This window comes from Camelus ferus, chromosome 1 (assembly GCF_009834535.1).
Source record: "Camelus ferus isolate YT-003-E chromosome 1, BCGSAC_Cfer_1.0, whole genome shotgun sequence".
In the NCBI taxonomy this organism is placed as follows: domain Eukaryota; kingdom Metazoa; phylum Chordata; class Mammalia; order Artiodactyla; family Camelidae; genus Camelus; species Camelus ferus.
In genome coordinates this window covers 83,644,692-83,665,122 of record NC_045696.1, presented here as the reverse complement: position 1 = coordinate 83,665,122, position 20,431 = coordinate 83,644,692, and the positions used below count along the sequence as shown (strand labels likewise).

At 41.4% G+C, this 20,431-nt stretch overlaps 1 protein-coding gene across 18 annotated transcripts in view; it reads left to right on the top strand.

Annotated features, from left to right (window-relative positions):
* Nucleotides 1-20,431, top strand: part of LOC116665336 — a 101,110-nt gene that overhangs the window by 25,631 nt on the left and 55,048 nt on the right. For 2 of the 18 annotated variants that reach the window (XM_032484804.1, XM_032484797.1), the window contains exon 1: nt 16,753-17,151. The exons of 13 other annotated variants lie outside the window; for them this stretch is intronic. Coding sequence is in view for 1 of the 5 variants with exons in the window: in XM_032484730.1 (XP_032340621.1) it covers nt 17,128-17,151 (24 nt within the window). In the remaining 4 variants the exon portion in view is untranslated. Of the gene's footprint in view, nt 1-11,292; nt 11,353-16,749; nt 17,152-20,431 lie in introns of those variants that run through there. 3 more of the 18 variants (XM_032484793.1, XM_032484730.1, XR_004321958.1) reach the window with 3 other exon arrangements.

Below are 20,431 nucleotides of genomic sequence, written 5' to 3'. Positions count from 1 at the left end.
TTTCCCAGTTATGAGCTCCTGAATACACTTCTAGCTTACTTATCATATTTATAATTGTTAATAATTTCTAAATTATTTGACTAGTACCTTATATTCTTCCTTGGGTGCAACTAAATAGGAGGAGGTCTGAGAGGATACAGGAGAGGAATGGAGAGCTGTGCAGCTACCCCAGCATTGGGCTTCATTTTCTGTTTTAACTCTTATAACGATGCATTATAATAACCTCTGTACATGGTGCTGGCTTCTGTCAGACTGCCAGTGTCCCAGTCCTGAATACTTGTTCTCCTGCTCCAGCCCTCCTGGCATTGGCTACTCCAATACCCCAGGGGCTGACAATTTAGACTCTAGTCATCTATTCATGAAAAGTAGTTAACTTTTCAAGCCATCACGTGCCAAATGCCAAACAAATCAGCCAGTGTGACAGATCGGTACTGTCCATTCTGGTGGCCTCTAGCCACGTGCTGCTGTCAAGCATCTGAAATGTGGCTATTCTGCCTTGAGATGTGCTGTAACTATGAAATACACCCTGGATTTTGAAGACTTCAAATGAAAAAAAAAGAATGTAAAACATCTCATTAATAATTCTAATATTAATTTCATGTTTAAATAATATTTTGGTTATATTCAATAAAATAAGATCTAAAACCCATTTCATCTATCTCTTTTTATGGTTTTTTTACCCCTTAACAAAGGCACTGGGATCGAACCCAGGACCTTGTGTATGCCAAGCACTAGAGCTACACTCTTTTTTCTTTTATAATACGGCTACTGAAGTTTTAAAATTTGATATGTGGCTCACACTGGTGGCATACACTATATTTCTATTTGACAACTGCTGTAGAATTTCAGAGAAGTATTCTTTCTGGGTAATGCTCAGTAATTCTGATGAGCTCAAAGTGAGGAAAATGCGATCAATGGAAAGAGTTGGGGAAGGCTAGATCCAAAGTCATAAGTGCTTGAGCCTTCATAGGAGACATTGCATCGCCTATATGTCCAGGAGTGAGGGCTCTCATCCAGAAGTAGCTTTCTGTAAAGTTTTTGAGTAAACACAGCAAACCCTAGAGTACGTAGGAAAGGAAGAATGTGAAAGACTTGTGGCATGGCTTAATGTTCCAGAATAAAGAAGAATGTTTATCTTGAGTGGCTACAAGTGGCAGTCAAGGTGAGAGGCTTGAAGAGAGGTGACTGAAGCGTTGAAAGACAGAGGAATGACAAAGAGTAGCAAGACTAGAGAAGTTGAATTGCAAGGGCAAATGCTGCAAGGACCACAAGTTGGTCAGAGTGACTCTACTTAGATGGGTCAGAGAAAGTGGCTTAGGACTAAGTGTCTTGTAGCTTCCCTTCTATCTGGCATTAGATGTGTGGCATGGACCAGACCTTAAAGCTCAAAGGTTGCATGGAAGATGTGACAGTAGTGGACTGTGTATGGCCTTCAATGCTAGACTACATGCATTTGATATAACACGAGGGAATTTGAAGGGTTTGACTAGGAGAATGTCAAGTGATGTAAAGAACCTTTCACAAAGACTCATCTGGAGGTAACATGAATGGATCTATCAAGGAGGGGCTGGAGAGTGGGAGACAAACTAAAGATTTCAAAGTTTTATGTAATAGTCAAGCAGGGCAATTGGGGTAGGAGAGAGGAGGACTATGAGGTCAATTACAGAGAAGGTTACAAAGGGTAGGGAGAGGATATGTGTTGGAAACAGAATTAAAGAACCAAAGAAGGTTCCAAGGTCTTGCACCTGATTTATTAGAAGAACACAGAAACATGGAAGTCAGGAGATTTTTTAAATGGAAAAGCATTATTAAACAAGTCGATTTTGAGGTACTTGCAGGACATTCAAGTGGAGATACGCCATGGACAGTTGGAAATACAGCCCAGGGTGAAGAGCAGGAGCTGAACATTTGGAAAGCATCTACACAGAAAAATACAGTGCGAATGGGTGGGTCACAGTGAAAGAGAAGTAGCAGAGGGCCTGAAGGAAGAGCTATAATTATGGAGGCAGAGAGTGAGAGAGGCCAAGAAGGGACTCAAAAAAGGGATTGGCAGATGCACATGCTATATATAAAACAGAGAGACAACAGGGCCCTACTGCATAATGCAGGGAACTATATTCAGTACCTTGTAGTAACCTATAATGAAAAATAATCTATATATAAATATATGTGTGTGTGTTGTGTGTATAACTGAATCACAGTGCTGTACACCAGAGACTAACACAACATTGTAAATCGACTATACTTCAATTAAAAAAAAAAAAAGATGGCCAAGACAAGGTAGTGTCACAGAAAGCAGAGGCTGGAGCTGGTCAGACTTGAAGGACAATCAGCCCTGAGATGGCCGCTGACGTGTGCCCATCATTGTGGGGAGTTCAGTTTCAATTGAGTGCAGGGGGCATATCTGGCAGAAAATTTTAATGGTAGCCTGCAGACATCTCTAATTCTCTTTCTCAAATTATTGTAAATACATCCATGAATTTATCCAATTCCTTCATAGACCGACTTAATTATTTCTTCCCACAAAGATCTGAGGGAACTCCCTCTCCATGACTTGAATATATACCATCTTTGCAGGACATTCGAAGACAATATGCATTAAAGGAAATAAGTTTGACAACCAAATGAGATCAGGATCGGAGCTCTGGAGACTAGGTTCTCGTCTCAGATTTGTCATTAATTAGCTCTGTGATCTTGGGTAAACTGCTTAATTTCTCTGGGCCTAAATCTCCTCATTTATAACAGGGTGAGTTTGAGCTATGTGCTGTATTTAGCATTTTCTAGATTTGTCTTTAATTTGTCTCTTCATAGATTAGTTTTTGATTATAAAATTTTAAAGGCAAACATTCTCTGTTAGAAGAATTTTTAAATTGGGCATGTTTCTCAATATTATCAGAGCTTTCTCAATAAACCACTAGCTAACTATGTGTATTACACTCCTTATCTCTGTTCTTCATGTGAGGTGGAGAAGCAGCTTATTTTGATAATCATTTTAGTGCCCAGAAGGGGTGACACATTAGAATAAAGAAATAGCATAAAGTCTAGAAAAATAAATTTAAATGCTACACAGTTTACAAAGCATGTCATAAGGAAATTCTTCATATTGGTTGTAGCAGTACCTGAAAATACTGAAGATACAGAGTTAAAACTAGAGGGCTGAAATGTTGTAACAGGATGTGGAAGAGAAGCAAGACATGATATTAATGGAAGTTTACTATTTTTAGCACTTGCTTGGGGCACAGTCATGTCTCTCAACAATATAAAGAAGTTGGTAAAATATTATTAACTTCTCAATCTAGTACTATGTGAATGAATTGCCTATTCAAAAATGAAACTAAGAACAAGGAAAAAAATGGTAAAATTAGTATGGTTTATTTTTAACTTTTGATTAACCGATACATCTTTTCCAGTTGGTTATGTAAACACTGTTCTTAGAAGATTTTTTTGAAATTATAAATCTACTTTTTAAAATACATATTTTGAAGATTGGCTTCAAGAAATCAAAATAAAAATTAGTAGCTTATATGACAGTGGGGATGATGGAACCATAGCTCATCCACATTTGTGTGAGTCGTGAAGACCTTGCTGAGCACACAATTATATAACTACTTCCCAGGTGACTGGCTTCATGAAGTTCTTCCAAGATTCTGTGGCAATTCTGGGTTTCTGTCATCATTGTTCCACAGTTAAGAAGGTGTGGTTTTTCAAGAGTTTTTCTCTTTGATCCATTTGATGTGCAGAATGTTCTTAATATTCTCCACCCTCAAAACAGCTTCCCACCCAATTATTTTTTTATTACAAAAAAAGTAACATTTGAGAAATCTCTCCATGATTGAAATGTTAAAACTATGTCTGTGTTCAGTATGAACATGATGGCTGTGCATGTTCCAGTCAATATTTCTGTTTTAAAATTTGGTGGATGCTTAATGCATTCAGTGGATGCTATTGACTGCATTAATGTAGTCCATTTACAGAATTCCTGCACATTATAGTAAATGTATCAATATTAGTTAACAGATAAATCCTCCAATCCTCCAAATGAGAAAGTTGAGGTCCCCTTTGTAACATTGCAAAAGAACATTTCTCTCAAGAGTCATAATGACTTCAAATAATTTTAAAAGTATATCTGTTTTTTGTTTCCAGTTTATATAGAAAAATTGGTTGATTCCTTATAACTTGTAAGTTGAATGGGAAGTTTCCTCTACTTAGGTTGAGAATTGATTTCTGAGAAAACATTAAATCTGTTAGATTTGCTTTTGTGTATTTGAAACATGGCTCTTAATGTTACATGGGATTTTAGTAAGGAATAGAGTTGTCATGCCAAATCCCACTTCTGTAATGACAACATGCAGGGGCACGAAGTCATATGCAGTTATATTTGATTAGCTCTAGAGTGTGGAGGTTCATGACCACAAATAGTTATTTCTTAATACTATAAATGGAAATACAGAGTGGGCATACCTTCTAAAATACTACATGTTACAGTAAAGTATGGTTTATTAGTCACTCTGTGAATCTGGCATTTCTTTTAATAATGGCATTTGTGTTTTGGCAGTAACAAGTTAAATTTTATTAAATGATGTTTATTATTGTGACCCTGAAAATATATAAGATTTTAAAATACCCCTGACTTATCAAAGAAAGATTAAATTATATTTTCCAAGTCGCTTCAGTATTCAGAAAATTTTAATTCTTTGAAAATATTTACTCTATGTATAATATAGACAATAATCCTCTATTTATTAGAATATCTAATTCCTAGACTATGTTGAAAAAAAAAACCCTTGGAATTGCAGTCATTTTCCATTTTAAGTACTTCTTTAGAGCATGTTGAAATTCCTGACATACTAATTGTTACAAAATGTGACTAACTTATTTTCCTTTTATTCATATATTCTGTGGAAAACATAAAGTAAAGAGATTTGAATAGTTTTCTATTCAAAACCCAAAATGGTGAAACACTGTCAAGTTATTTGATTTCGTTAAGAGTATCATTATTAGGAACCTTCTTTCTCCTACCACAGGAGTTTATAATTGAGTAAGAAATAATTGGACTTTTCTACGTGTGAAAAATAGACTCTCTGAAAATCTTGACTAGGGCCGAGGGTATTTTTTTTTTTCTATATAGTTAAAAGCAAGAGGAACATGTAAGGTCCAGCATTAACAGTAAGTAATGTGATCAGTGAATGTATATAAATCAGAATATGAGAAGGATCTTGTCCCATAATGAGAGAGAGATTAAACCAATAAACCAGGTGCTCTATTCTGTTTTGCTTAGAAATTAGTAAGTAAATAGGTTCAACTGTAGGTTAACTAAACTCTGGGTGTTAAATCAACCACTTTCAAGCCCCTGAATTCATTTTTCCCACGGGGTTAACCTCCTTCACTTAACCCGGGCTCAGAGGCCCAATGGAATTTACACTAATCGAAACAGCGCTGGCAACCTACCCCCTCAAAAAATAAAAAAATTAAAAATAAATAAAACCAGCCTGTTTCAATACAGGAAGAAGTCAGGCGCAGACTTCAAGTTACCAGTGAGTTACCATTTGCACCGCCCAGCAGGGCAGACCTTCTCCAAATATACCTTAAAACAAAAGAAGGGACGTCGCATACCATATTGCACCCGGCTGGAATCCAGGGGAGATGCCAGCCAAGCTGACAGGACTGGTAACAAGCCTGACTAACTTGTTTGGGTCCCAGGATTTACTCTTTCAGTGAAAAAAAAAAAACTATTAAAAGGTGGAATGTATCTGTGGCACAATTTCAGCTGTCTTATGTGTTCCTTCCTACTTTTATTTTGTCCTGGTTTGTGATGTATTATATGACCCTAGACGTTGAGAAAGCTCAGATCTGGAGATCCTTTCAAAGTTTGTTTCAGGAGATGAGAGTACCTAGAGTCATAGCCATTCACTAGTAGTAGGTTCAGATCCCAGATCTGCCAAGTGTACGTGTGGCAAGTGTAACCGTCCCATTCCATGTTTCTCATCTGTAAAGTGAGATTCGTAACACCTTCCCTGCAGAATGCTACTGGATGTTTAAAACCCAAATGTACTTGAAGCACTTGGCACATAGTAGGGACTCAATAATGGTTGTTGTGAATCTCTTTTTTCCTTTTCTTTCTTCTTCTTAAGGTAGCACAAGGCTACTAATAATGTCAGATTTTCTGCTTTGGTGCTGTTTAATTTCATCTCTTTGATTCTTTTTTTCCTCATTCTCTGAAACTGAGCCCTTTGCTTGCTATTAAATTATATTTTAGTATCAGGAAATGAGCTTTCATTTTATTATTAAAAGAAAAGTGTTTTTGTGTGTGTGTGTGCTGATACTTAAATGCTGTACTGAGCATCAATTCATATATTCTGGCCAGAGTTTCTTTTTATCATGGATCTTAATTCCTGCATTTTACCTTTTCTGAAATGGTAAAATGTTGCAATGTTTTCAGTGTTGCAATGGGGCTGTGGTGAGGTAATACGGTAGAGAATGATGGTACTGGAAATTGACAAGTTAAGTTTTCTTCTCTCTTCTGATCTTTTCTTAATGTGTGGATTTATTTGCTTTCTTAACTGAATTTAAGGGAAAATATTTTCTCTCTAATGTTTCTAAGAAGAAAAAAATCAGGATTTTAGATCTCAAAGGGATTAAGATTTAAGTACAATGCATTTCAATCTCTTCCTTTTATAAATGTTGAAAATGAGTTACATGGTGGTTAAATATGTATTTAATGATAAATAAATTCTTAAGAATTCAACAAATATTTATTGAGTCTGTCACCTGCCAGACTCTGCAAAGTGGGATGGCAATGCAAAGACACATAAAGCACGCTCTCTGGGAGCCCAATGGAGGAGACAGACAAGTGCACAGAATTTATAGGTGCCATGATACAGCCAAAAATATACTGTGTATGATAGAGCACAGAGGGAAAAAAGAGACTGGGATGGGAATCAGGAAAGACATTATCACAGACATAGTATTGAAGCTGAAAGATCAATAGTATTGACCAAAGGTACTGGAATTTGAGCCTTTTTATTTGCAGCTGGGTCAATGAATGTCATCAGTCAGGGACACAAATTATTCAGAGAAAGGCGATATTCAGAGGAGTGGGTCTCAAAGTTGACTTCGCATGCAATCACCTGGAGAACTTTTAGAGTGCCTATTTGGCGTCCACCTCCAGAGTTTTGTTTTTAATCTTAAATAGTTTTACTGGAACAACAATTGCACTATAAGCACCAAAGCAAGAGCTGATTTGGTTCATCTGAGAGGAGATCTGGACGTTAGTATTTCTGTTTGTTTGTTTGTGTTCTGCCAGTGGTTCCAGTGTCCACACAAGGCTATTACAGCTCTTCTGTGCCTGGTTTTCCTCTTTACTGTTTGTATCTTCTGACCACTTCATCTGGTCCCTGACCCAGCTTTCTGCCCTGGACTTCAGACCCAGTCTTGTGAGGAATCACAGCTTGTACTTCTTGGATCCTAAACTAAATCTGGCAGTAAAGGCCCTATTCATGTAATCCCCGTGAGTATGGAGTGCTCTGTCCGTAAATCCCTGCATTTTGGGGCCAGAGCCAGCTTACAGTTAGAGAAGTTAGCATTAGAGCTGCTTGAGAGAAAAGCCTCTCGATCTCTAGCTAGTCTATAGCCCTACCGAAGGATAAGAGGTCATCATTTTCTCCCTCAAAGTAAATAAAATGTCAAAGGATTTTCTTTTACAGATTTTTAAATTGAGGTAGCATTGGTTTAAACATTATGTAAGTTTCATGTGTACAGCATTATTTTTATTTTAATTTTGGGGAGGTAATTAGGTTCATTTATTTATTTTTAAAGGAGGTACTCAGGATTGAACCCAGGACCTCCTGCATGCTAAACATGTGCTCTACCACTGAGCTGTACCCTCCTCCAACATTATGTTTAGACTTCTGTATGCACTACATTGTGCTTACCACCAAAAGCTTTGTTTCCATCTGTCACAATATAGTAGATCCCTTTACCCATTTCACCCTCCCCTACCATGCTCCTTCCCCTCTGGTAACCACTGTCTGTTCTCCATATCTATGTGTTTGCTTTTTGTTTTGTTTTGCTGCTTCATTTAGTTATTTTTATGTTCCACGAATGAATGAAATCATTCTGTATTTGTCTTTCTCCATCTGACTTACTTCATTTAACATAATACCCTCAAGGTCCAACCATGTTGCTGCAAATGGCAAGATTTTATCTTTTTTAATGGCTGAGTAGCATTCCATTGTGTGTGTATACACCAACACACACACACACACACACACACACACACACACACACACACACACACATCTTCTTTATCCATTTGACCACTGATAGGCACTTTGGTTGTTTCCATATCTTGGCCATTGTAAACAGTGCTGCAATGAACATAGAGATGCATACATCTTTTCAAACTAGTGTTTTCATATTCTTTGAAATAAATACCCCAAAGTGGACTAACTGGATCGTATGGTAGTTGTATTCTTAATTTTTTGAGAAATCTCCACACTATTTTCCATAGGGGCTGGACCAATTTGCATTCCCACCAACAGTGTATGAGGGCTCCTTTTAGATTACTCTTTCAATCTCCTTACTAATTATTGAACTATTCAGATTTTCTGTTTCTTCAGGAGTCAGTCTTCAGAGGTTGGTTGATTGTAAGAATTCATCCATTTCTTCTAGGTTGTCCAGTTGGTTGGCGTATAGCTGTTCATAGTATTTCTCTTATACCCTTTTGTATTTCTGTGGAATCTTTTGTAATTTTTCCTCTTCCACTCTGATTTTGTTTGCCTAAGCTTTGCCTCTTTTTTTACTTACTGAGTCTAGCTAAAGCTTTGACAATTTTTTTTTTCAGAGAACCAGCTTTGAGTTTCATTGATGTTTTCTATTGTCTTTTTAGACTCTATTTCATTTATTTCCATTTGATTTTTATTATTTCCTTTCTTCTACTGGCACTGAGCTTCACTTGTTCTTCTTTTTCTGGTTCCTCTAGTTGTAAGGTTAGATTATTTATGTGAGATTTTTCTTTTTTTTTGAGTTTGGCCTGTTGCTATAAACTTCCCTTTTAGTACAACTTTTGCTGCATCCCATAGATTTTGGTATATTGTGTTTTCATTTTTATTTGTCTTCAGATATTTTTTCTTTATTTCTCTTTTGATTTCTTCATTGACCCAGTAACTGTTCAGTAGCATGTTGTTTAGTCTCCACGTATTTTCCAGCTTTCTTCTTGCAGTTGATTTCTAGTTTCACACCATTGCGATCAGAAACAATGCTTGATATGATTTCAATCTCATTTAATTTCAGACTTGTTTTGTGTCCCAACATATGGTTTATTCTTGAGAAAGTTCCATGAGAGGTATGCGTATTTTGCTGCATTTGGGTGGGATGTTCTGTATAAATCTATTAAGGCCATCTGTTATAATGTTTCACATAAGGCTACTGTTTTCTTGTTGACTTTCTGTCTGGATGATCTATCCATTGATGTAGGTGAGGAGTTAAAGTCCTCTGTTATTACTGTGTTGCTGTCAATTTCTCCATTTATCTGTTAATAATTGCTTTATATATTTTTGGTGCTCTCATGTTAGGTATATATGTATTAATAAATTTAATGTTTTCTTGGTGGATTGTCCCCTCTGTCATTGTATAATGTCCACATTTGTCTCTTGTTACCTGTTTTGGCTTGACATTTATTTTGTCTGGTGTGAGTATGACTATACGTGTTCTTTTGGCTGCCATTTGCTTGGAGTATTGTCCTCACATCTTAGGCTATGTTTGTGTTTAAAGCTGAGATGCCTCTCCTGGAGCCAACATATATTGGGTCTCGTGTTTAATCCATCCAGTCACTCTGTGTCTTTTGATGGTGAATTCAATCCATTTACATGTAGGGTGATTATTGATAAATGAGGACTTAGTGTCATTTTATCTTTTGTTTTCTGGTTGTTCTACATGTCCGTTGTCTCTTTTTCCTTGTGTTTCTGCCATTTTAGTTTGGTGGTTTTCTATGATCTTTGTCTCACTTTACTCTTTTTATATTTTGTTCCTCTGCTCTAGATTCATGTTTTGTGGTTACTGTAAGGTTTGTATAAAACATCTCATAGATAAAATAGTCCTTTTTCTGCAGATAACGTCTTATTGTCATTTGGCAAATAGGCTCTATCTTTTAACTTTCCCCCTTTTCAGCTTTTGTTGTCTCAAATGATCCCTTTTTATATTGCAAGCTCATTACCAAATTAAAGTAGCTATGTTATTTTTACTGTCTCTCTCCTTTTAACTTTTATGCTATCATTATGTGTTTAATGATCTTTTCTGATATAGAGTTACAATTTCCTGATTCTATCTATTTATTACCTTACTCATAGTTTTGTGTACTTTTTGCCTTTTCATTTCAGGCAGAAGAGCTCCTTTCAACCTTTCTTGTAAGGCAGGTCTAGTGGTGATGAGCTCCCTCAGCTTTTGTTTGTCTGAGAAAGGCTTTATTTCTCCTTTATATCTGAAGGACAACTTTGCTGGAATAGAGTATTCTTGGCTGATAGTTTTTATCTTTTAATATTTGAATATGTCATTCCACTCTTTTCTGGCATGTAGACTTTCTGCTGAGAAATATGCTAATAGCCTAATGCAGGTTCCTTTTGTAGCTTAGTGCCTTTTCCCCCCTGGCTGGAAAGTCTGTATCGATGACTTTTGACAGCTTAAATAGAATATGTCTTGGAGAAGGTATTTTTGCATTCAGAAAATTAGGTGGTCTCTTAGCTTCATGGACTTGTCTATGTAGTTCATCCCCCAGGTTTGGGAAGTTGGTAACTGTTATTTCTTTAAATAAACTCTGCTCCTTTCCCCTTCTCTTCCCCTTCTGGGATTCCTGTTATCTTTAAGCTGCCTTTCCTAATGGAGTCAGATAGTTCTCATAGAATTTCATTTTTAAAAAATCTTAGTTCTCTCTCCTCTTCTATGTGAGTCATTTCTGTATTTCTATCTTCAAGCTCACTAATTCTCTTCCATATGATTGCTCTATTTCCAGTGCTTTCTGATGCATTCTTCATCTCATTTATTGGGTTCGTCAGTTCCAGAAATTCTGCTTATTTTTTAAGAATTCACTCTGGTAAAATGTTCTTTCTGTTAATTAATGTTATTCCTGAGCTCACTGAATTGCCTTTGTTAGTTTTCCTGTAGTTCACTGAGTTTCTTCATGACAGCTATTTTGAATTTTCTTTCAGTTACATCACAATGTTACCTGACTCTAAGTTTGATTTTTGGAGAATTGTCATTTTCCTTTTGTGATACCATGTTACCATGGTTTTTTCACAGTGCTTGGTGACTTGTCCCTCTGCTGGCGCATTTGGAGCAGCAAACACCTTTTTTATTTAGGTAAAGCTTTTTAAACTTTGATTCTAACAACGCAACAGATTGGTAATTAAAGACCTTTCATTTGTTTTTCAATGGGTGGCATAAAGCACAAGTTTTTGGTTTCTCTTAGCTGAGCTGCCTCTAGCTATATTAGAGAATTGGCATTTTCCACCTTCCATTTTCTCTGCCAGAAGTGTCGCTGGTGCCCTCATCCTCACTGCCTGTGCCTCTGGTGTCACTGGTGCCTTGCTGCTGCCAGTGTCATTGCTGTTGCTGCTGTCCCTGGCATTGCCACTGGGGGAACTGGGATGGTAGGTGCCTCTGCTACATCCAGGGTCACCTAGGTCATGGGCACTGGAGCCATGATGAGGGGAGGAGGAGGTGGGAGGAAGAGTCGGAGTCACAGGTATCTCCACCACGGCTGGAGTTGTTGGGCTCAGGGGTGCTCCTGGAGGTGGCGAGGTGACCAGAGTCGTGAGTGCTCCTGCAGCTGGAGGGCCGGGTCATGGGCTCTCCTGCTTCCACTGCCCAGCTCCCTGTGCTCACAGGTTTGGATGCATCCAGGAGGCTGGAGTAGTGTGTGCATCCTTCCCAGCTGCTACTAGGTTCTCTGAGGCTGCAGGCTCAGCCACTGTGGTCAGGGGGCTGCGACCATGGGCACTGTCTCCACTGGCCCCCTGGTTCTCCCTCCTGCGTGCATTCCAGTCCACCTGCCTGCACATAGGCAGATGTGTGGATCTCTCTGGTATCCTGGTGTGCTGGGCAGAGGGACCTCTGTTGAGTTCTGCATCTTCTACTGATTGTAGATTGAAGGGGAGAAACAAAAGTTTTTCATGCCACATGGCGCTGACAGACATCAGTTTCTTTATAGTTTTGATGGCCTGATTTCCAAGCTTCCTGTAATACCTGGATTCAGTGAGAGAGGAGTCGAAAATCTTTGTAGATGAGGCAAAAGTTGAACACATTTTACTGAGACACTACGAACCAAGTACAAAGCAGAGATTGCCTGTTTCCCAAAGCATTGCCCACATCAGAATTACCTGGGGAAGCTAAATACAATTTAGTTCCTGGCTCCTTCTCTAATCCTATTGAATAAGAATCTCTAGAGACAGACCCCAGAAGGTTAACATCTTAACAGTCACCAGATGTAATTCTGATGGGCATCAGGTGGGAGAATGACTGAACAAGGGTGTTATTTTATCTGAAATAATTTTTGTAATCTGGAACATCTGTTTTTCATTATGCTTCACTGATTCTTATTTCAATTTATTATATCTGAAGGAAAATGTGTCATATGCAGTCAACAGAACACTATAAATAACAGTAAAACAGGAAGTGCATTTCAAATATTTGAGCAGGCAAATATGTTGCTTATTTTTGTACCAGGATAATATAAAAATGCAGGGTGTAGTGAGGTCACTGAAGAGCTAAGGAAGGATCGTCTTTTTAATGTCTGCAGCATGGATTTGTTGATGTGATTTCATGTTAAAGCAGTGATCTTTGTTGACCAAGAGCACCCAACAGAATTGGCAACAAGGAGAGAAAGTCGCAAGGTGCCCAGGAATCGTTAATGTTAAAGGGCTCCGAAGACACTGCTCATGAGTGATGCTGGTGAGAAGTTCTGCCTTAAATGCTCAGATTTGCAAAGGCTGTGCTGCCCCGCGTGCTCGTCAGGTTGGGGAGCAGCTGGTGAAATCAGACAGCTTGATGGAGTCAGGTGAACTAGGGGGAAGGTCTCCTGCTACCACTGCTGTTTCTCTGGCTTAGTGTCTCCTTTTCTCTCATGCATCCGTTCACCACTACTCTTCATTTTTGCTGCCTAAATTTGGACTCTGTTCTACCTACTCTGAATTACTGCCAAACCTCCTAACTGATCTCCCAGCCTTCCTTTTTTTTTTTTTTTCTTTTCCTTCTACCTGCTGCTACAGACCCCTTTCTAAAATTAGATCTGTTTTAGTTTGAGCTTAAAATCTTACAATGAATGGTTTCTCATTGCCTACAGAGTCAAGTCCAAAGTCCTCCTGGTGCCAGTGAAGACACCCTGGCTCCTGCCAGCCGTTCCCCTCCTTGACTTGAGTCACTCACCCTCTTATATGCACTTTGCAGCTGTGTTTCACCACATCGATTATAGTTCAGTGAGCCATTTGTGAACTTTCATCCCTGTTTCTTCCTCATAAACAAGAGCTAAGCAGTGCAACAAATCAAACCTCCTGAAAGTACACATTCTGGCCAAGGCTTTTAAAGGAAAAAATGTAATATTTTTCCTCCCAACATCAGCTCATATGCTCCCAAACTACACGACTGCTAGTGGGAGAGAGAACACATCATCTTGATCCCAAGGACTTTCACCTTAGTCTATGGAATCCCTCCTGGGAAGTCCCTCTGATCGTTATATGAGCTGATGGCATCTTATGACAGTCCTTTTGACAATAGGAGCTTTTCCTGGACTCAGATCCCTTCCCCATTATCCAGCATGTCCTCTGCCCCACATATCAGCTGGAGGGAAGCTGAAGCACCTGGGACAAAGGGAGAGGGCAGTCACATGGAGTGAGTCATAGATAAGGAACCTGGAAGAAAGGAATCTTGCAGCAGTCATTACTCCAGTCTTCTGATTCTGCCTAGATTGGGAGTCTAAGGTACTTAGAATATTCCACTAGAAGACATGGCGACTTTAATATTCTCTCTCCTGTTTGCTCAAGACATACCTGGTTTAAATATTAATGAGACACAAAGCTAATAATTCTGCTCAATTCCTTTTCTCCTTTTCTTCAAAAAAAATCCCCAGCCGTCTGCAGATGCCTAGATGCTTGCTTTCCAACAGGATTCTTAGATGCTTAAGGGCAAATATTCTTTCTGCCTCTCAAATAAAAATTGTTTTATTAGGTTGCTTGACTTAAAAAATTATATGGTAAGCTTTAGGGGTTTTGTGTGTTTGTAAGACAGAGATAGGCCAAGAGCAGAATGTGATTTGAAAGCAATTGTGAAACAGTGCCATTAAGGACAGCCTGTCCTTCTGTCCATCCTTCCTTCCTTCCTTCTCTTTCCTCTCTCCCTCCTTCCCTCCCTTTTCTTTCTTTCCTTCTTTCAGTCTCTCTTTACTCTCTTCTTTCTTTCCTTGCACTGTACCTTTTCCTTTCCTCTCTCTCATTTTTTCCTTTTCTCTCTTCTTTTTTTTTCTTTTTGCTTCCATCCATTTATCAAACAATACAATAGGTCAGGCACCATGCTAAAGATAGAGATTAGAGATAAAAATATGAAAAAAAAATCCGCGACTGCCTTTAGGGAGCATACAGTCTAATGTTGGGAGAAACATACAGGTATGCGGTCAACAGCGGTGTTTGGGCTTAAGCTGATGGTCTTTTTTAAAGGAAAGAAGGCTTTGCCCTCCCCTATCCATTGATATATTCATTCTTCCACGGCACTATGATACTCTCGTGGTCCTGAGCACTGTAGCTCCCTGTTCTATAGCAGGAGGACTGAGTGCTGATAAACAGGCTGGAAGCAAGAGCAGGTGAGAATGGCCTTAGGGTTCATGATGAGGGACTTGGCCCCTGTCTTGAAGTCTGAGAAGCCACAGCTAAAGAACTTGAAGCAAGGAAATGAGATGAGCTTATCATTAGACAAAGAAGTCCCCTGGTGAGAGTGGGGAATAGCCAGGTGCGGGGGAGGCATGAACAGAGGTACCGAGACTGTTTAGGAAGGTGCTGCTGTTGTCTGGACGGTGATAAAGGCCTAAGCTCAGTCAGCGGAAGCCGCGCCCGGGAGAAGATGGTAAGTCTGAGCCCACAGAAGCCACGTGGGTGGGTGGCACAGAGGGAGGCGTCCAGAGGGCGCCCAGGGCTGTGAACACAGTATCAGTGACACAGGTACAGGTCATGGGAGGAGAAGCCCTTGGGCTGCGGTGGAGGGAGCATGAATTGAGATTCAATTTTGAGCATGTAGAATTTGAAATCTCTTACTGGAAATCCAATTTATATTTAGGAGGGAATGGATTAGGAACTCAGAAGAGAGATCAATAAAAGATGTAGCTTTGATGCTCTGTAGGCGATAGTTGAGACCACAGGGGTGGATGCAGCCAATTGGGGATGCAGGTTGCGGGGGAAGCGGTGGGGTGGAGGGAAAAGACCAGAATCCTGGGAAACACTAATACTTAAGGAAATAAGAGATGGCAACTAAGGAGACTGAGATTAAACAGCCTGAGGGGTAGAAAGAGGGACTAAAGCAAGTGATTTCATGGGAGCCAAGGAAGAGAGGTTTCAAGAAAAAATAAATAAAGCCAGCATTGAATATTGTAGAGAATTCAAGTCATAAAGGGCCTGGAGAATGTTAATTGAATTTAGCCATAAGGTGGCCACTGGGGACCTCAGTGAGAGGCTTCCATAGATCAGGGCAGGCTGTGGAACATGAAATTGCAGAGAGAAGGGATGGGGGCATTGGGAAGATAGACAAGAGCTAGTGAGGGCGACGACATGGTGACACTGGACAGAACTAGCAGACGGCAGAGAGGCTGAGAATCAGGGGTTTTGCTGGGGTGAGGATGGCCTTCTGCGGAAGCCCAGGAGTTGGAACTAAAGGGGACAAAGGTGTGTCAGTGCTGAGCCACCACAGGGACAGACAGAAGGGGCTGGCCGACCTCGGCTGGCATGGAGCCCACCAGGCTGCGGTCCTGGAGCTCGCGGCCTCAGGACACTGAGCCCACCTTCTCCTCTTTTGTAACCCAGCTCCGACACTGCAGAAGCAGGAGAGGGAGGAAGTACACCCTGGGCCTCTCTCTCTGTTCATGTCACCGTCCTCCCACCCCACCTCCCCAAAGACTGTCCTTGCTCAGCCCACCCCACTTGCAGTACTTGAAGCAGAAAGAAAGATGTGAGCTCATTTATGGAGACACATTCACACTAAATTCGACTCCGGGGCACATTTTTATTAGTTGATGCCTCTGGGTCAAGAGGTTTTTTTTTTTTTTTAATTTCTTGTTTTATTATTTCTGGAGGGGTTGGAAAAACATGAGGATGTCTAGATATAAAAAAAGAAAAAGCCCAAAGAGAGAAGAGGAAGATTCTGGAGAGAAACAAGCTCTGAAGAGGTGAGAGGTGTCAGACACAGGGCAGTGGTGAAGATGGGGAGAGCCGTCCGCTGGGGCGGGAGGGGCTCAGAGCTGCAGAGGCAGGCCCTGGCCTCTAGCTGTCCAGGGCAGGAGGCGCATCTTGGGCCTGGGTTGTGTCCCTGGCTTGGCTGAGAGTGCCTAGGCGCGATGGGAAAGCTGGGGAACAGACCCCGGAGCAGTCAGTTATATGAGTCAGTTTCCAGGGGAGCTTTTTCTTTGGTGAAACGATGGAGGAGAAGCTGTGGGTGGCCGTGGGGTGGCGGCAGTGAAGGTGGGAATGGGGAAAAGGGAAAAGACATTGACTGCCAGCTCCTCCGTATTTCAGCCCTAAGCAGAAGGACCTGTTTTTTCGAGACACGGAGGCACCGGCTGGCACCAGGTGACCCTGTGAGCTGGAACAGTCTCACTCGGCACTTGGATGACCCTGCACTTTGGTTCCTGGCACCACAATGACAGAGGCCTTGGGACCAAAGGGATTCGTGGAACACAGGGAGGTGCTCAGAAGACACCGAGTTTGAGATGTTTATTGGCTGCGGCGGGGCTCCGTATCTCTCAGTTTGGGGTGGGCACTCCATGGAGATGTCCAGAAAATCACAGGGCTGCGGTCCTGAGGGAGCAGACGAAGGAGCAGACAAAGGGAGCACACGAAGGCAAGGGCTATGCTAGTGCGGGTTACATCTTCGTGAAGAGAAATGCTGGGTCGTCCCGAGGGAGACGTGAGTTGTGGGACTTGAGAGGAGGAGTGAAAGTTAACGGGGGAGAGGACACAGCTCTGCCTCGGGCTGATGAAAGACAGCTGGAGAGTGCGGAGGGCCTGGCTGGGCAGTGATGTGGGTTTGTGGCCCTACCACTCACCTGATTTTCATTAGTGGTTAATAGCTTAAACATTTGAAGGTGAAAAGCAGACAGCCAGCTTCATCCAGGCTTGAAATAAAAGAAAGTAGAGGGACAAGTTTGCAGTAAGACTCTAAAAGATGTCCAGCAAGGCCTGGTGCGGGCGGGCGCCTGGAATTCCCAGCACTGAACCGGAGAACATGGGTGGTTGTAGGCGCAGAAAACTCCTGTTCTGTAAAAGGTTCCTGTGGCTGGTGCAGCCTGGGGGAAGTCTTTGTTACACTCCTAGTAAGGCCGCCTACAATCGCATTAGCGTTTTTGGCAACCACATCACCCCTTTGAGCTTACAATCAACCAAAATCCCTAAATCTTTCACACGTGCTGTTCCTAAGCCGGGTTTCCGCCATGTTGCACTTGTGAAATTAATTACTGTTTTGGGTCTAAAAGTAGGGCTTTACATTTATGGCTATTCAATTTCATCTTGTTAGATTTAGGCCATTGTGCCAACTTTCCGAGAATATTTTTCCTATCGATTCAGATTTTCACACATTTCCCCCATCACTTTCAGTGAGACAGAACCCAGAGGAATTCCTTCTGCACATTCGGAAGTGGCACATTTACCCTGTGTTCTGTTTTTCAGTCCACATCTTCATTTTGTCTAAAAGGGACTTGGTCGTATTTCTTCCTAACATCATGATTTGCCAAACTGCATTGGTTAGGATGTTTTTGCTGCAGGAATGAAACTGAATCAACCTGGAATAAACAATAAAGACATTTATTAGTGCACAGAGGGAGGGAGGGCTCCAGGCACAGCACAGCCAGGGCGGTGACTGTTCTGCTGTTTGGAGTTTGCTCTACCTTCTCCTGGGTGTTGTCCTCAGGCCAGTTTCCCTTGTGGTTGTAAGCTGGCCGCCAGCGGCAGCGCGGATAGCGTGCTTCCTTGTTTGTGTCCAGACCAGGGTGGGAAGGGGAGAAAGTGTGAATAGAAGACTGTTCTTTTAGTTTGACTAGGACAAACTCCTAGGTCACCTTTAGAGTGACCAGCAGTCCTAATGGGCTTGAAAGTGAGGGGTGTCCCGGGATATAGGACTTTCAGAGCTAAAACCAGGAAAGTCCTGGGCAAGCAAGGACAGTTGGTCATCTAGAGCCTACACCTAGACCAGTGACCATCATTAGGATAAAACCTGATTCTGCTTGGCTTAACCCGTTGGCACAGGGATGGGCACTCATGGTAGGTTCGTACGCGTTTCTGAAATTGGCTTTGGCCAACCTGTATCAGATTCCATGGGGGCCGGTATGGGGGAAGCAGATTCCTGGGCACCAAACCTATTGATTCAGAAGCCCTAGGCATGGAAATGGGAAATTAATTTTTATTATGCACTGAACATGGTGGTCCTACACACCAGTGCTCAGAGAAACACTGGTTTAGACCTAATAGTACTGACTCCTGAAGCTTGGGTCAACACCCAGAATGGCATGGCTGCTACGCGATGGGGCAGGGCTGGGGAGGATGCTGGGGAGCCCCACCCCCTGCACACCTACTCTAGTCCCTGGTTTTCCTGTTAGGTAAGCCTATCTCCTAGAAAGGAAGGAAGTTGGTATGGGATTCCTTGTTCTTAAGAAACCACCTGGCTTCCTGGTAGTGCCCAAGGGCATAGGTGAGACTCCCCTCACAAGGTGTTCACAAGCCATGCTTCAGAGTCACTGTTGCTTTTTTCCTGGAATCTGTATCAAACTCGCAAGTGGCTAGCTTGCAGAATCCATGATCTTGCTTTTAAAAAAATTTTTTTGAAAGTCGAAATAGTATTTCCTTGTGTTCAGTCTCTGGGGAAGCAGAGGTTAAGAGATTGAGCTCTGGTCAGGAAATGAAGCAAAGAATCTGATTTCTTCATTTGCATATACTGATTTTTGCATATATTTCTTAACTTCCTGAAACTTATTATCTGCAAAAGAGAATAATTATAGAACTTTAACCTCATTGGGTTGTTGAATTAAATGAGATAATATTTATAAAGTTTTAGCACAGTGTTTGCCTCGTTAAGCAGTCGGTAAATTTTGATAATTAATATCCTGCCTCCTTAGTCTTTCTTTCTTTGAGATATCCTGAGTACTGAGGAGAACCAGGCACAGTGCTTGTCACTGAAGAACACAAAAATAAGGAGCTGTCCCTGCTATCAGGGGGTTCACAGTATTGGCATTATAATATACTGACACTGAAGTAGATTTATATACCAGATGCCAGGATAGGACAGAGGGAGAAATGATAAATTCAGGGGATGATCTGGGTCTTGAAGAATGACCAGGAGTCTTCTGGATGCACATGGGAGAGCGGGAGACCAGACATTCCAGGGAAAGGACAACGAACATGAATAGAAGCACAGGACATGAAAGTGCAGGGCCCCTTTGTGACTGTAAGCGGTTCTGAAGGCTGGAATGCAGGGTTCAGGTCAGGAGCAGGGGGAGATGATATTATAGGAGGCAAGGGCTGACCCAGGGCCTTCCAGCAGAGTTTGAGCTTTCATCACACTTTGTTTTGGAAAGACCAATCTGGGGACAGCGGATAAAGAATTGAAGGGTGATGAGGCAGAGAAATTTAAGAGCTTGCTGCATTACTCCCAGAGAGAGTTGATGAATGTGAAGCCGAGAGAGAGATTAGGAACAGGGTGGAAAGGGTGGAAAGAAGAGCTGTAGGGTAGGTACATGTGACAGGACTGGGTGACTGATTAGGTGTGAGGTGAGAAAAAGGAAGATTTGAGGGGAATCCCCGTTTCTGTCTTGAGTGGATGATGATGTCACTGTCCAGACGGGACTCCTGGGGGCGATGGTGGTGGTGAGTCAAGCTTTGCACCTGCTGAGTTTTAAAGTTCCACGGGAGACATCCAGTTGGAGATGCCCAGTGGGTTGTCCGTACCTGGGGAGTAAGTTCTGGGCTGGAGAGATGGCCGGGGGTCAGCAGGGAATGGCCTTCTGGTGTTATAATCGGTGGGTGGCAAAAACTGCCTGAGATGATGCTTCAGCACAGTGTGTCGGTTAGAGTGAGGACAAGAGCCCTCAAAACTATGAGATGCCACAAAGCCCAATGACGATTGATTGATGTCACCTGTGTGTCCTACCTGGGTCCAGGCAGGAAGAATTAAACATATTTAAGCTTAATTTTTTTTC